Source organism: Poecile atricapillus, chromosome 16 (assembly GCF_030490865.1).
Source record: "Poecile atricapillus isolate bPoeAtr1 chromosome 16, bPoeAtr1.hap1, whole genome shotgun sequence".
NCBI lineage: Eukaryota > Metazoa > Chordata > Aves > Passeriformes > Paridae > Poecile > Poecile atricapillus.
In genome coordinates, this window is record NC_081264.1 from 12856256 (window position 1) to 12870938 (window position 14683).

A 14683-nucleotide genomic window follows, 5' to 3' on the forward strand; every position below is an offset into this window, starting at 1 on the left:
AATTTTATCTAACTCTTCAAGGCTATTTCTGCTTTGAATCACGACCGGATAGATGTATGTCCCTGCAGTGACACAGGGGGAGGTGCTTCACTTCCTAAAAATAGTCTTAATTCTCCAAATCTTTCTGGATGAGAGCACTGTCTGGGCACACGTGGCTGTTTAAAGCAGCTTCTGCAATGCATGTGGGGGTAAATATGGTGAAGTGGGAGTCAGTGCCTTTCTCCTTCTTTAACACAAAGCAGTGATTCTTAATCTGTTATTAATAGCTAGAGCAGGTTTCTTCTAGGAACTTTATAAGAAACAGAGTAGGAAAATGTTGTCCTTGGGGGCCTGCTGGTTGTGTACTGCTGTTGTGAGTAAGATCTTCCTGCTGCAGGCTGGTTGGTTGGCACAGACACCTAAACACTGTGGCTGGGTGGGCTCTCAAAGAGCAGTGAACTCTCCTTCCCGTGGCACAGCCACGGATGTGACAGCAGGGCTGGGTAGCCTGGATGGGAGCAAAGCTCCTTTGGTGAGTCACTTAGCCTGGTGCTGGTGATGTTCAGGTCCATGGCTTAGTTTCCTCAGGGATGCTCCCAGAGATGTGGGGCTGTGTGTGCTGTGTTCCAGCCGCGCCGTGTTGCTGTTCCCAGCTGACTTGGTGCTTTGTGCCTGTCACTCACCCCAGCACAGAATTAGAGTATTTGTCACAGCAGCAAATATCCATAGCAACTAATTCCCCAGCTCTGGAAATCTTCACGATTTTTGAAGTTTCTCTTTTCCTGTGAAATGCACAGGGGTGGTTCCACAAACTTTTTTTTTCAGGTCTTCTGCAACTGTCAGGAGTGGTGGCTCTTCTTGGAAGCGCTTGAAAAATACACCGGTCCCAGTTTGGAAGATGGGGTGAGTTTGGGTGGATTTGGCTGGAGCATGCACATGGGTGACTGGGATGTGCTCATGGCAGTGGGACACAGGCATGCCCCTCCTCTCCAGGACCATACAGGGGTGGAGACCACAAGATTAAAGAAGCAGTTTTTATCTTTGAGATGTGGAGATGCTGCACAGCAGGTGGGGGTGGCAGCTGTGCCCACAGCTCATGAGGAGTCAATGAAGTTGTGTCGGGGGGGGTTTAGGTTGGATTTTAGGAAAAGGTTCTTCCCCCAGAGGTGCTGGCACTGCCCAGGCTCCCCAGGGAATGGGCACGGCCCCGAGGCTGCCAGAGCTCCAGGAGCGTTTGGACAGCGCTGCCAGGGATGCCCAGGGTGGGGTTGTTGGGGGGTCTGGGCAGGGCCAGGAGCTGCACTGGATGATCCCGGTGGGTCCCTTCCAGCTCAGGAGATTCCATGATTCTGTGTAAAGTTTCAGCCTTTGGTTTGAAGCTCTTTATGGAGAGCTCCATCCAGGAGTGCTCAGGTGGTGTCTGGTGTCAGGGCTTTATTCTCCAGCAGTCCCATCTTTTGTTCTTGGAAGACTGAAACCTTCCATCTTTTATGTTTTCAAGCATGCACGTTCCTGTGACTGATGCTGGATGCTGTTTATCTGCTGTTTATTATTCCCAAGTTGCCAGTGCAGTGTTTCCCAGCAGGGCTTGTGGAGCAGAAAGCACTGCAGGTTTATAGTGCGTGGTCAGGTGGAACTACTCCATGGCTTTATTTTATCCCAGCAGAGTTTTCCATTCCTTGTCAGCTGAGGCTCTGTGGTCTGTGCTGGGGAGAGTCTACTTGAGGTTCTCTGGCTTTGCATCTCTGCTGAATGGAACTTTTATAAGCAGGAGGAAGAGAGTGCTCAAACTAAAAGTTATTTTGTGATGGTACAAAGGTGACAATCATCTTAATACTGCATAATTTACATGGCCACACATGGCACATTATCAGCTCCCATTTGGAATTGTACCCAAGATGCAGGACTCGCTCCCTTTGGGGGCTGGGCTGGTGCTGGTGGTGCTCCAGTTTGCTGTATCCTCTCAGGCATTGATTAGGAGTACATCTAATTTGATTGGTTTTTGGTAGCTGTGATCACAGTTCATTAGTTGCAGTATTTGCTGTGTAATGTGGTTATTAACGGGTGAGTGTGCTCGCAGCCGGGCTGTGGGTGATGCCAAGTGGAGCACAGAGGTTACAGGTCTGGATTTCAGAGGGACTGTGGCAGGCTGGAGCAACAGGGTGATGGGAACCCTGCGGTGTTCAGCAGAGGCAAGCACCAGCCCTGCCCTGGGGTTGCTGCTGGAAGCAGCTTTGCAGAGCCCCTGGGGACAAGAAGGTGACCAGGAGTGACCAGAGGTCAGTGGTGGCTTTGGCTGTGTTAGCAGAAGTGTTGAGGGAAGGGACTGTCCCCTCTGCTCAGCAGAGGAGTGCCCTGGGGTGCCCTGTCTGGGCCATCAGTCTGGTTTGGGGCCTGCTAGGATGAGGCTGGAGCAGAGGAGACAGGGACACCCACAGCTCCATGGTGGAGGATGTGAGACAGAGGACAGAGCCTGGCTCTGCTCATGGCAGGGTGAGGCACAGGGCTGGGAGAACACGTGGGAAATCCTGCATGGACACATGGAAGCATGTTGACTTGGGAATGAGGACTGGATACTGGGATAGGGATCTGGAGAAGTGCAGGGAATTCATGGCTATTCCAGCTGGGCATAGGCAGGGTCCTGAGCAACCTTGTCTGGATGCAGATGCTCGGGGCAGGAGACTGGACCTGAGGCCTCCTGAGGTACCTTCCAGACACATTTCATGGACCATTCTATGATTATTTCTGATGCTTTTCGTGAGTTTGCCTTTAGCTCTCTGGATGCTGATGGGGATGAGGAAAAGCCATGTCCTGTTACGGCTTGTCCTGTCAGTGCCAGGGGAGCCTTGGTGATTTCTGTGTCTGAACCCTTCAGGCTGTTACACAGACCATGTTTCAGACCTTGTGAAACAGCCCCACAGGTCTGTTCACTTCACTTCCACGGCACTCTGAATTGAGGGAGGAGCTGCCTGACACTGGGACAGCCTGAGGACTGGCAAGCCAAATTTATGGGATTAAGCTGTGCTTTACTCCTCTATCAGGCTTTTATTTGTTAAAGCTTATTATAAGTACAGTGTTTTGCTGGAACGCTTGGGGAAGCAAAGACCCAGTGGTGTTTCTGATCCTTTTAGGAGTGGGATTGGCTTAGGAGCTGATGGACAGCAATTTTCCTATTTTCTTGCCTCTGCAGTCTCTGGGATGTCCCTGCTGGGTGCTGCCCTGGAACTGTTTTCCCAGGAACCTACATTGTTTTGTGGGTAAACATTGAGTATGTGCTGGGTGAAGCATCCGCCTCTCCCTCTCTGTCCCCTTCCTTTTCACAAGGAAAAAAGTAAAAATTTCTGCTTCAGAGTGGAAAAACCTATGGATGCAAGCTCCTTGGAAATTTAGTTTTGAATTTGAAACTTGACTTGTAAAGGTCTTGAAATCTGTGCTTTGTTGCTCTGTAACAAGCCCATTTTCCCCTCCTTACAGTTGCAGACATCCAGCCTGGAATTGCCACTTTTAAGTACCTTGAGAGGCTGCAGCTCTGTATCCCAGAACAGATAAGGTCTGTAATTACTGGATTGGATTGAGTTCTGCTGCACAACTGCAGCCCTAAGGTGCCATTGCAGTGCAGGAATGAAACCTCTGGCTGCCTGTAGCTGTTATTCCCTGTTTTTGGAATGCTGTAGGTTAATCTAAGCACAAAGCACATGCCGTGAGAACAGGATTGATCCCATCAGGATTTGTACAATTGATTTCCAAGTGCACAATACCTGAACAGGCTTAATGGTTGTGAAAGTCACATTCTGCAGGCAGTAGAGACCGAGAGCTTTACGGAGGAATCCCTGTGGATGCTGCAGGGAGGCAGTGACGCATTTGTAGGAAGCAGTGGGATCGTGGCAAGGAGCTTCTCTCCGTCACGAGGCTGTGGTGCAAGGCCTGGGGTGTCAGGCTGGGGGGTGGGGGAAATCTTTAATCATAGAATCATGGAATGGCCTGGGTGGGAAGGGGCCTTTTAAAATCCATCCAGTCCCACCCCCTGGGACACCTCCAGGTGTGGGATGGCAGGGACACCTCCCACTGTCACAGGTGGCTCCAAGCCCCATCCAGCCTGGCCTTGGGCACTGCCAGGGATCCAGGGGCAGCCCCAGCTGCTCTGGGCACCCTGTGCCAGGGCCTGCCCACCCTGCCAGGGAACAGTTCCTGTCCAATATCCCATTCATCCCTGCCCTCTGGCACTGGGAGGCCATTCCCTGTGTCCTGTCCCTCCATCCCTTGTCCCCAGTCCCTCTCCAGCTCTCCTGGAGCCCCTTTAGGCCCTGGAAGGGGCTCTGAGGTGTCCCTGGAACCTTCTGTTCTCCAGGCTGAACAATCCTAATTCTTTCAGCTTTAATGTAGTGAGGTTAATGTTGGTAATTTGGTTCAGGGTGTTTCCATGAAGATTTACAATTTCTGTAGTTTTAGGAAGGGTGAATTTGTAAAGTAGCTAAAGCACCAATATTAAGTCAGGCATTACCCTGAAGTGAGACATCCTCATGGGTACAGAGGGAATTAGAGTTTTGTTTGACATTCGAGGCACCATCCTCCAAATATTTCTGCTTATTTTCCATTTGCCTTGTACAGGAGATAAGTAGTGAGCCCTTTGTCCCACGGGGCAGGTACCTAAACTCTGCTATTAGCATTAGGTGTAGCTTTAATTTCCAAGTTCAAAATATATTCTACCGTGTAATAGACCATTATAGCATTAGTTGTAGTCTTAATTTACAGATTGGTTTATTTATGGAACTGCTGGTTTGATGTAAACCCAGCAGAGGTGCTTGAAATCCTTATGTGGGATTAGTGCAGTCCTGTGATGGCAGTTTGTGGGGGCACATCCTGCTGCTGCACCTTTATCCCTTTAACACTACCTCATGAGAAGTGTTTGTGCCATGGCAGGTCTCTATAAAAAGCATTTGCACCCATTTGCAAGTGTTGGAGTCAGAACAGCTTAGCTTAAGTGAGCCTGGATGTGATGTGATCCTGCTCCCTCACTTGGGAAAAGGGCATTGTGCTGCTTTTCACTGCTCTGTGCTCCTTAATATCATACAGTCATGAAATATCCTGAGTTGGAAGGGACCCACAAGGATCATCAAAGTCCAACTCCTGGAATATGTTCCTATGGGAGAATTCCCTACAGTGGCCTGGCTTCTGTCCCCTCTTACACTATTTTTTAAAACCTCTGATGACATAAAAATAGATAGAAAATTGAAGGTTTAAACCTGCTTTTATTCCTGCAGAAGATTAAAGAAATAAAAATGGGTAGAGAAGGTAAAAAAAAAGAGTTTTCAAGCAGTTTGGTGGATCCTGGGAAGAAAGAGTAGTGGGGTGGTCACAGCTTTATTTATCCCCTGCATGAAGTCTGGCTTGGGAGACCAGCTGAGCGCTGCTGGGCTCTGTTCCTCTGCAGCTCAGCCGGCCTCTTCCTTCTCTCTTGGGACACTTTCCATGTCCTGTCCTCCTCTGTGTGCTTTGGGGTCCTTTGGTGGAGCCCTTCCAGCTGCTGAACCTGCCAGGGTGAGACCCCCAGGGCTCAGGGTCCTGCTGGAGAGAAGGGCCAAGAGCCACTCCTTGGAGTCATTCAAGGAGCACGGAGATGCAGACAGTGGCTTCTAGGCCAAGCTTGGCCTTTTATCTGTTTAAAAAATTGTATAAATAGGTGCACTTCACCACACGGGAAATTAAAACTAGAGAGCAACATTCATCTCCCTGCTGTTGACTGGAGAAGATGAAAAGTTCTGGAAAGGCTCCGGAGAGCTGGATTGCTTGTGGTGCTGGCTGCACTTCTGGTGTTTGTTTGTTGTCTCACACCTCACTGGGAGCGTGGATCACTGCACGGATCCTGCTGGGACACGTGGCAAATGTCTCTCTGCTTCTCCTGTTTTCCCTGTCTCCTTGCACTGGCAAAGCACCCAGCCTGTGTGTGGTGCCTCTCTGCTTCTTTCCTTGGGTGGGATTTGTCCTGAAGAGCAGCCAGAACCCTGCATTCTGTCCCTGCACTCTGGTTTTGCAGTTGTTGGAGAGGCAGGGGAGGAAGTGTTTTGTAGAAGGGAGCACTGAATGCAGCTCCGACAGAAATTAAAGATGCTGAGGGCTAAAAATAAACCATTCCCAGCCCTGTCCCTGTGACAGGAACTGCTGGACACGAGCTCTCGGGGATGGAGGCTTTTAATGTCCTCTATGAAGCACCAGAGCCTGGACTGCAGTGGGATTCTGGGGCCTCCTGGCACAATCCTGTTGTTTCTGAGGAGCCTGAGCAGCTGAGGGGTTGTGGAGTTGTCTGGCCAAGCAACATGTAAAATTGGGGTTCTTCTCATGAAAAAACAACAGCTAAAGAACTTCAAAAGAGCTGGAGAGGGAGTTCACACAAGGCCCTGGAATGATAGGACAAGGGGGAATGGCTTAAAGTTGAAAGAGAGTAGATGTAGATTGGATATTGAAAGGAAATTGTTCCCTGTGAGGGTGGGCAGGCCCTGGCACAGGGTGCTCAGAGAGGCTGTGGCTGTCTCTGGATCCCTGGAAACGTCCAAGACCAGGTTGGATGGAGCTTGGAGCCACCTGGCACAGTGGAATGTGACCCTGCCCATGGCAGGGTTGGAACTGGATGAGCTTTAAGGTCCTTTCCAATCCATTCCATGATTCTATGGATTGCTTTTTTGCCTTTGTGTGTACAGCAGGCTGCTTTGGAACCCCTTGGCTTCCCAGAGTGGCTCTGGAATGGGAGGGAGTGACTTTGGATAAAGTGCTGGTGCTGCTTTTGTTAATGTGAACCTTTCCTGCATGGAGCAAAGGGGTGGGATGGCAGCTAGGTGTTCTGGGAGGTGTGAAGGTGTCCTGTGCAGGGACATGATGGCCAGGCTTGGCTGCAGCCAGGGGAGCACGAAGGGCAGGACTCAGATTGTGCTGAAACAACTGCAATGTTTCTGCATTAAAACCTCTGAGCATTTATTGCACCACACAAGTTGTCTTGCAACACAATGCACTGAAATAACACAGTCTGAGCACTTGGGAAATTGGCTGAAAACTGCAATTCATCCTTTCTACGTGTGAGAGCCCTCCCTTGTGAAGGTCAATGACTTTGCCTTCCCTCTTGGCTGTTCCTGGTAACCCACAGTCAATATCTGTAGGGTTTTTGCAGAAGATGTGCAGCCCTGAGCACTGATCCCAGACCATGTCTTGGATTACAGATTTATGGAATGGTTTGGATTGGAAGGGAATTGAAATAGCATCCAGTCCCACCCCCTGCCATGGGCAGTGACACCTTCCACTGTCCTGGGTTGCTCCAAGCCCTGTCCAGCCTGGCCTTGGGCACTGCCAGGGATCCAGGGGCAGCCCCAGCTGCTCTGGGCACCCTGTGCCAGGGCCTGCCCACCCTGCCAGGGAACAATTCCTGCCCAATATCCCATCCATCCCTGTCCTCTGGCAGTGGGAAGCCATTGCCCTTGGTGCTGGCCCTGGGACTCAATGCAGAAGGACGTTGGGTGTCACAGTGAAGCAGCTGGGATGTGCCAGGACTGTCTCTGAGTTACTGGCCAGGGTCACTCGGGCTCCTGCAGGATTTGATCCAAAAGCACCCTCAGCCCCAGTCATGGCCCAGTAAGTGGTTAACTCTTGATTTCTGTTTTAAATAAAACTCTTGGCATCTACAGCATCTGGAATGCCAGCTGCCAACATACTTTATTGGTGGTGTTGTAAGGGATGGGAAAGGTCTTGCACTGTGCCACACTGCCCCTTGCACTCCCACTGCTGACATGGTTTGCTGTGCTGCTTGCATTTCCCTCTGTTTCCTCAGTTCTTATGGGAAACCTGCTCTTCCCAGGATTGCTGACCTCCACACTCCTCAGGAGCGTGTCCTGCAAGGATCAGCTGATCGTTTCCTGGGTAGTGGAGGTCGTAGAGGCACCTTGTATGCAGTACTCAAGTTCATGATCCCTCCTTCTGCTCTCAAGTAGTGATTTCCTGCCCCCTGGAATCTGTTCTGGAAGCAGGCAGCTGCCTCCACTGGCCACTGCTCCCAGAAATAGGATATGCTGACTGTCGAGCTGAGCATGGATTTGTCACAGAATAAAGTTCTGGGTGTCACAGGAGGCTGCAGAAGTTGCTGCTGTTGGCTGATACGGGGTGTTTGCCTTGAGCAGAGGCAGCTGCAAGTCCTGTTCAGGGAGAAGATGGAGCTGAAGGAACCTCTCTCCATGTCTGCGCTGGACACACACCTGAAACCTGCCTCCACATAAACATGTAGGAAAGTGGTTCTTGAACTGAGGATTTCATAGTCATGGGCTGAGAAGCAACAGTTCAGCTTTTAAATATGAAGTTTTATCTTTCATCTCATGCCTTAAAATAGAGGAAAATGTATATTTATTCAACCATGTGGGCTTTGCATCTGGATATCTAAGGAATATTTCATCCAGAAGGAGATTCTGCATCTAGATATCTATCCCTAAGAAACACCTCATCCACACAGAGATCCTGGGCTATAATTGAGCATTGTTTGAAAGCTGGCAAGAAGTCAGGAGTGTGATGATTTTAGAGTGATGTTTAAGGTCACAGACTGTAGTTCATGTGCTGTCTCTGAGGGAAATTTATTTGGTACTGAAAACATTAATATTGACAGTAGCTTGTAGAAAAGAGAGATGCTTGCAGCATGGAAAAATTCTTGGAAGTGAGCTCTTCTACCTACCCTCAATCTCAGGAAAGATGGGATAAGTCCTGTGCTTGAAACAAATACATCCCTCAAGTCTGTAGTCTGGAAAACCAGGGTTTTTTAACCAGTCTGAATATTGTAAATGAGATAGGAATTGGTGGGATAGGAATAAAAATTGTGTTTTAATGTTGACTTTGTGTGCCATATGTGGTATTATGTCCTTGGCTGTGCTGGTGAGAAAAGATAAAACACGAGTTGACTGTGGCTGATCTTTATGCTGATCATTTAACACAATTCCCAAGGGCTGAAGCACCAGTAAAAACTTGAAAGCAAAGGCTGTAATGAGAAAAATGACTGCTTGAGGCTCTCATCTGCTTCAGTACAATTATTTCTTGTGTAGTAAAGAGCATTTGTCAAATGAACCTTGTGTGTGGTCACTCCTTGTTCATTCTTGCTTACAAATGAGCCACCGAGCTCGTGAGTCAGGCCTGGCCCAGGTCTTGGATTATCCTGCTAGCCATGGGGGTGATGGGATCTGGACCAGACCTTTCATGACTGATGTGATATCACTGATGTGATAAGTTCAGCAGCAGCTGAAGGGCTTGGTGGATTTTTGCACCGAAGTCTTGGTGGGATTTTCTGTTTCTGGATCTTCGGCATTTTAGTTTGGAAACTAAACAATGAACTGGCATGACTGGGGGGCTTCCTCTGGCATTTTTGGAAGTTCCATGCCCAGAGCATGGCTCCTGCAGCCATTCTCAGCTCCCTGCCCAGGATCCAGCTCCCCACAGCCATTCCCAGCTCCCCACAGCCATTCCCAGCTCCATGTCTGGGATCCAGCTCCCCACAGCCATTCCCAGCTCCCTGCCCAGGATCCAGCTCCCCTCAGTCATTCCCAGCTCCCCACAGCCATTCCCAGCTCCCCTCAGCCATTCCCAGCTCCTCTCAGCCATTCCCAGCTCCCCTCAGCCATTCCCAGCTCCATGTCCAGGATCCAGCTCCCCACAGCCATTCCCAGCTCCCCACAGCCATTCCCAGCTCCCCTCAGCCATTCCCAGCTCCTCTCAGCCATTCCCAGCTCCCCTCAGCCATTCCCAGCTCCATGTCCAGGATCCAGCTCCCCACAGCCATTCCCAGCTCCCCACAGCCATTCCCAGCTCCCCTCAGCCATTCCCAGCTCCCCTCAGCCATTCCCAGCTCCATGCCTGGGATCCAGCTCCCCTCAGCCATTCCCAGCTCCATTCCCAGGATCCAGCTCCCCTCAGCCATTCCCAGCTCCCCTCAGCCATTCCCAGCTCCCCACAGCTATTCTCAGCTCCCTGCCCAGGATCCAGCTCCCCACAGCCATTCCCAGCTCCCCAGAGCCATTCCCAGCTCCCCACAGCCATTCCCGGCTCCCCACAGCCATTCCCAGCTCCATGTCCAGGATCCAGCTCCCCACAGCCATTCCCAGCTCCATGTCTGGGATCCAGCTCCCCACAGCCATTCCCGGCTCCCCACAGCCATTCCCAGCTCCCCACAGCCATTCCCAGCTCCCCTCAGCCATTCCCAGCTCCCCACAGCCATTCCCAGCTCCCCACAGCCATTCCCAGCTCCCCTCAGCCATTCCCAGCTCCCCACAGCCATTCCCAGCTCCCCACAGCCATTCCCAGCTCTCCACAGCCATTCCCAGCTCCCCACAGCCATTCCCAGCTCCATGCCCAGGATCCAGCTCCCCACAGCCCTGCTCAGCGGTTTTACCAAAGCTGCTGAGCCGGTGGTTTGGTTTCTGGGCTGTGAGGGACACCAGTGTCCCCGTGCTGGGTCAGCTGCCACCAAGGACACGCTCCTGGAGCGTTTCCTTCTGCTCATGTACTGAGATCCTTTCCCCATGCCGAGTTCCTTTAATTCTGCTCTTGCAGGGAGGGAAGGAGTGGAAGCCCTTTTTTGGGGAGCCACAGCGGTGTTGGGTGGGAGCGAGGCCGGAGTTGTTCTGTGTTGTGCCAGCTCAGGGAGCTGCTGGTGCCCTGCAGAGCTGGGGGATGGTGCAGCAGGTGAAGCCTCAAACCAGTGCCTCCAGAAACTTCTTGGGTGCCCATGTCTGCAGGGCCCTTGTCAGCCAGGGCCACACCAGCCTCTCTAGAGGTGCAGAGGAGATAGCACAAAGTGCTGGGAAAAGCGGGAGTGCTTGCTAGTAATTTTTTTAACATTAGTTTTATCATTAATGAATTTATTTGTTTATTTGTTTATTTATTTTTCCCATAAAAACTCCAACACAAAGTCTCTTTGCTACCCATATCTGCTGATACCTGCACTATGGTTTAGTTTATCTCCTGGCTGTTGCTGAGGTGTCGTGGCAGAAAACCAGCACCATGCACACGAGAGAGGCAGGAGTGTGGTGTAAAAGGCAATGCCAGAGATGTGCAGCAGGATGGGCTGACTTCAGACTGTCTTTGTATTTGGGATGGGAGTCTTGTCAGTGGGAGCACTGCAGAAACAACATTGTCCTCAATGGAACAATGGGGACAATGGAACGAGGGGAAGGGAACTGTGTCTTTTGCTGTGATTCTGATTTTGGCAGGGAAAGGTTTTGAGGTCTGATTGCATTTTGCAGGTTTTACACAGGTTTTGAGGAAATGAGCCCCTGTACTCGGCACCCAGCTTGGATATGTTGTATATTGGAAGGAGCTTGCTCTCTGTGTGCTCCTCAGCCACCCAGCTGCTCAAGCTAGATTTCATTTAGGAAAGAGGTGAGGGGTAGCCTGGGTATTGTTTTTCAGAGCCCTTTCAGCTTGGCAGTGTTGGTTTTCCTGCCCCGAGCACATCTTGCACTCCCCCAGCAGGGGATGTTCGGATGGAGTCACATCGGAGATGCTTCTGAGCAGGAAGTGCTGCCACTGGGAGAATGTCTCATCCTCCTGAGATGTTTCATGGAACCTTCCTGGCAGGCAGTGCTAGGTCCTGCACTGTGGCTCTGAGGGAATTTGTCTGACGAATTGCCTATCCTGAGCTCCTCTGGAGGTTTTTTCCCCTCTCTGAAGCACAGAGAGACAAGGGCTGTTTGTGAATGATCTGGAGCAAAGGCATCTTCCAGGTTTTTCCTTGCCCCTTCACTGGGGTGAGTATTGCAGCCAAATTAAAGTGGAAAAGCACTGGAGAATGGAGTGTAAACTCCAGATTGCTGTGCTTATTGCTCACTTACAGAGGATCTGTATGGCCAAATCTTCCTAAAATCATGCTTGGGTGGTGTTGCTGAGGCTCTTTGATGTTGGGTCCCAGTGTGGGCAGGGGTTTGTCCTGGAAACCAACTTGGGAAGCTGCTGGATAGGTTGTGGTGGAATATTACTGTGATCTGTGGAGGTGGTGAGTACCCGAGCTTCAGACATCCCTCTGGCTGCTGAGGATTGCAGCCAGGATTGCAGCCAGGATTGCATCCCTCTGGCTGACAGGGATTGCAGCTCTCAGGCTGGTTAGGATTGCAGCCAGGATTGCATCCAGGATTGCAGCCTTTCCCTTAACCCTGATCATTCCCAATCTGTGCCCACCCTGACTGCAGCCAGTTGCAGATTAGCTGGCCTTTAAATAGATTTAAATCACGTGTTCTTTCGGCAATCTCAACCCAACACTTGCCATGTGCTTGTTTGGGGTTGGTTTGTGCTTTCTTGGTTTTGGGGAAGGTGAAAAGAGGAAGCAAAGGGAAAAGCTGAGCCGTTTGTCACATAGGGCTTGTGGTTTGTGAGAGCCCTGCTGAACCAGCTGTGGTGTGCTGAACTCACTGGGAAAATACCTCTGGAGCCACACGCCTGCATCCCCTTGGGTATTTGAGTTCTGGAATTGAATTGTCATAAAATCCCTTTTTCCTTGAACCCAGGGAGAGTAATAACCCCAAGAGGGTTGGTTTCAATGTTCCATGCCCTGACTTCAGGCATGTGAACTCAAATTCAAGTGCTTTTTGGACTTTCTCATGCCTAAAAGGGAAGCAGAGATTTCACTGGCTTTATACCCCCAAAAACTGAACAAAGGACATGGGAAATGTCAGTTTGTTGGGAAATGTGCCTTGGAGCACTTGTGCGGGTGGGCTCGTTGTGTCTGATACTTCAGGGATGGAGTGTGGGGTGGGGGTGACAGGGAATTCAAGCACCTCATGTGGGCATGGATGCTCTGGAAGTGGGAGCTGTTGTCTGGTGTGGGTGACACCGGGAGGAGGTGGTGGCACAAGAGCCTTTTATTGGCAGTGAGCAATGGGGAGTGCAGCTCCTGTCCCTGCGCCCTGTGGGAATGCTGTGAGGAATGGGAGAGGTAGCTGTGCTAGGCTCTGAATTCTGCATGGAAATCCTTGTTCCTGTGGGAAGAGTGAGCTGTGCTGCTCAGGCACAGCAGGGACTCAGGGCTGTGGCATCTCTTGTGCTGCCTCCCACTCTTGGGAAGAAAAGAAAATAATGTCCCCAGCTATTGAATTGTCCAATTCTGCCTGGTTTGCTCCCTGTCCTTGATTTCTTTCCTTCCCTCTGCCTGCAGCAGTCCTTGCACCTGACTCCAAAGAGCATTTCCCAGTTGGCCACGGGTATAAATATTCCTCTATGGCTGCAGAGCCTTTAATGTTACAATATTTTCCAGTATGATGAAGAAATGAGTTTTATAAACTGGTTTCTACTTAATCCATAAAAGAAACAGTAGAAAAAAACAGGTCTTAATCTCCGAGTCTGGAGAGGTCAGTGGTGTAAGAAGCAGCGAGGGTGTCACAGAATCATGGAATAGATTGGGTTGGATGGGACTTTAAATATCGTCTTGTTCTACCCCCTGCCATGGGCAGGGACAGTTTCCACTGTTCCAGGCTGTTCCAAGCCCCATCCAGTCTGGTCTTGGACATCTCTAGGGATCCAGGGGCAGCCCCAGCTGCTCTGGGCACCCTGTGCCAGGGCCTGCCCACCCTTGCAGGAGAGAATTTCTTTCCAGTATCCCATCTAATCCTGCCCCTGTCCGTGGGAAGCCATTCCCCCTTGTCCCTCTGGGCTCTTGTCCAAAGCTCCTCTGTGTTTCACGAAGCTGTTTGGTTTGTGCTGTGGGCGGGTGTGTTTGCTCCTGGCTGTGTTGTGATGGGTTTTGGGTGTGATCTGCAGCAATTCAGGAGCCTGGATTTGTAATTCTGTTGAGATCTGACAGCCAAAAAGTGTTTCTGAGTTCCAAATACAGCGTGGTGGTGGAGCTCACTGGGAAAATCCCTTGACACGTCCATTTGCCAGCTCCAGGGATGAACCTGGGATTGGTGTCCAGCTCCATCCCACGTGTGTAGTGATGGATGTTGCTGTGAGGTCTCTGTACCTCACAGCCAGAGGCTCAAAACCCACCCCAAACCACAAGCAATTTCCTTCTCTTCCCTGACAGTTTGTGCTTTTTCCAGCTCTTCAGATGTTTATTTTCTCCTTGAATCCTGCCTAAGGGAGGAGGAGCTGGGGGCATCCCTGCTGGCTCTGGCCCTGTGTTGCCCACCAGCTGAAGTGTGGGACCTGCAGGAAGCTGTCTGGTCGTGCAGGGGAAGCTGTTGCTGGATCTACACTCACCCCTCCAAACTTGGACAGCAAAACTTCCTTGGGAAACAACTTAGATCATTATGTAAGGCAAAAAAAAAACCCGAAGATTGTGTAGCAACAGCAGGAGATTTTTTCTATAAATGCTGTTTAAATTAGGAAATACTTGCTGGGTCAGCAGTGTCCAGGGAGCTGAGTGGTGCCCTGCAAATGGTTTGGTGTGGCTGCTGGTGCCTCCTGCTTTGTCCAGAGCTCCCAGCAGGTCCCTGTTGGAGCACTTTGTGCTGCTTTCCCAAGGGAAGGCAGTCAGAGGCTGCTCACAAGCTGTTCTGGCTCCTCCTGAGATGTGATGGCTCCTGGATAACACTGGGGTGAAGTTCCTGGAGTGTGTGGTCTGAGGCTGGGGGCTCAGATGCAGCCTCTGAACCCCTCAGTGCCCAAATTTCACTGGTTGTGGTGTAACAGCAGGGAGTGAAAGCCCAGGGTGACACTGGGATAAGGAAGACAAAACCTTCTGAGTCTTTAAGGGTCT

At 50.7% G+C, this 14683-nt stretch overlaps 1 protein-coding gene across 5 annotated transcripts in view; it reads left to right on the top strand.

Moving 5' to 3' along the window:
* Positions 1-14683, top strand: part of OSBP2 (oxysterol binding protein 2) — a 93498-nt gene that overhangs the window by 7225 nt on the left and 71590 nt on the right. For 3 of the 5 annotated variants that reach the window (XR_009278904.1, XM_058851078.1, XM_058851079.1), the window contains exon 2: positions 805-882. The exons of the other annotated variants lie outside the window; for them this stretch is intronic. Coding sequence is in view for 2 of the 3 variants with exons in the window: in XM_058851078.1 (XP_058707061.1) it covers positions 805-882 (78 nt within the window). In the remaining variant the exon portion in view is untranslated. The remainder of the gene's footprint in view (positions 1-804; positions 883-14683) is intronic. 5 annotated transcript variants of the gene reach the window in all.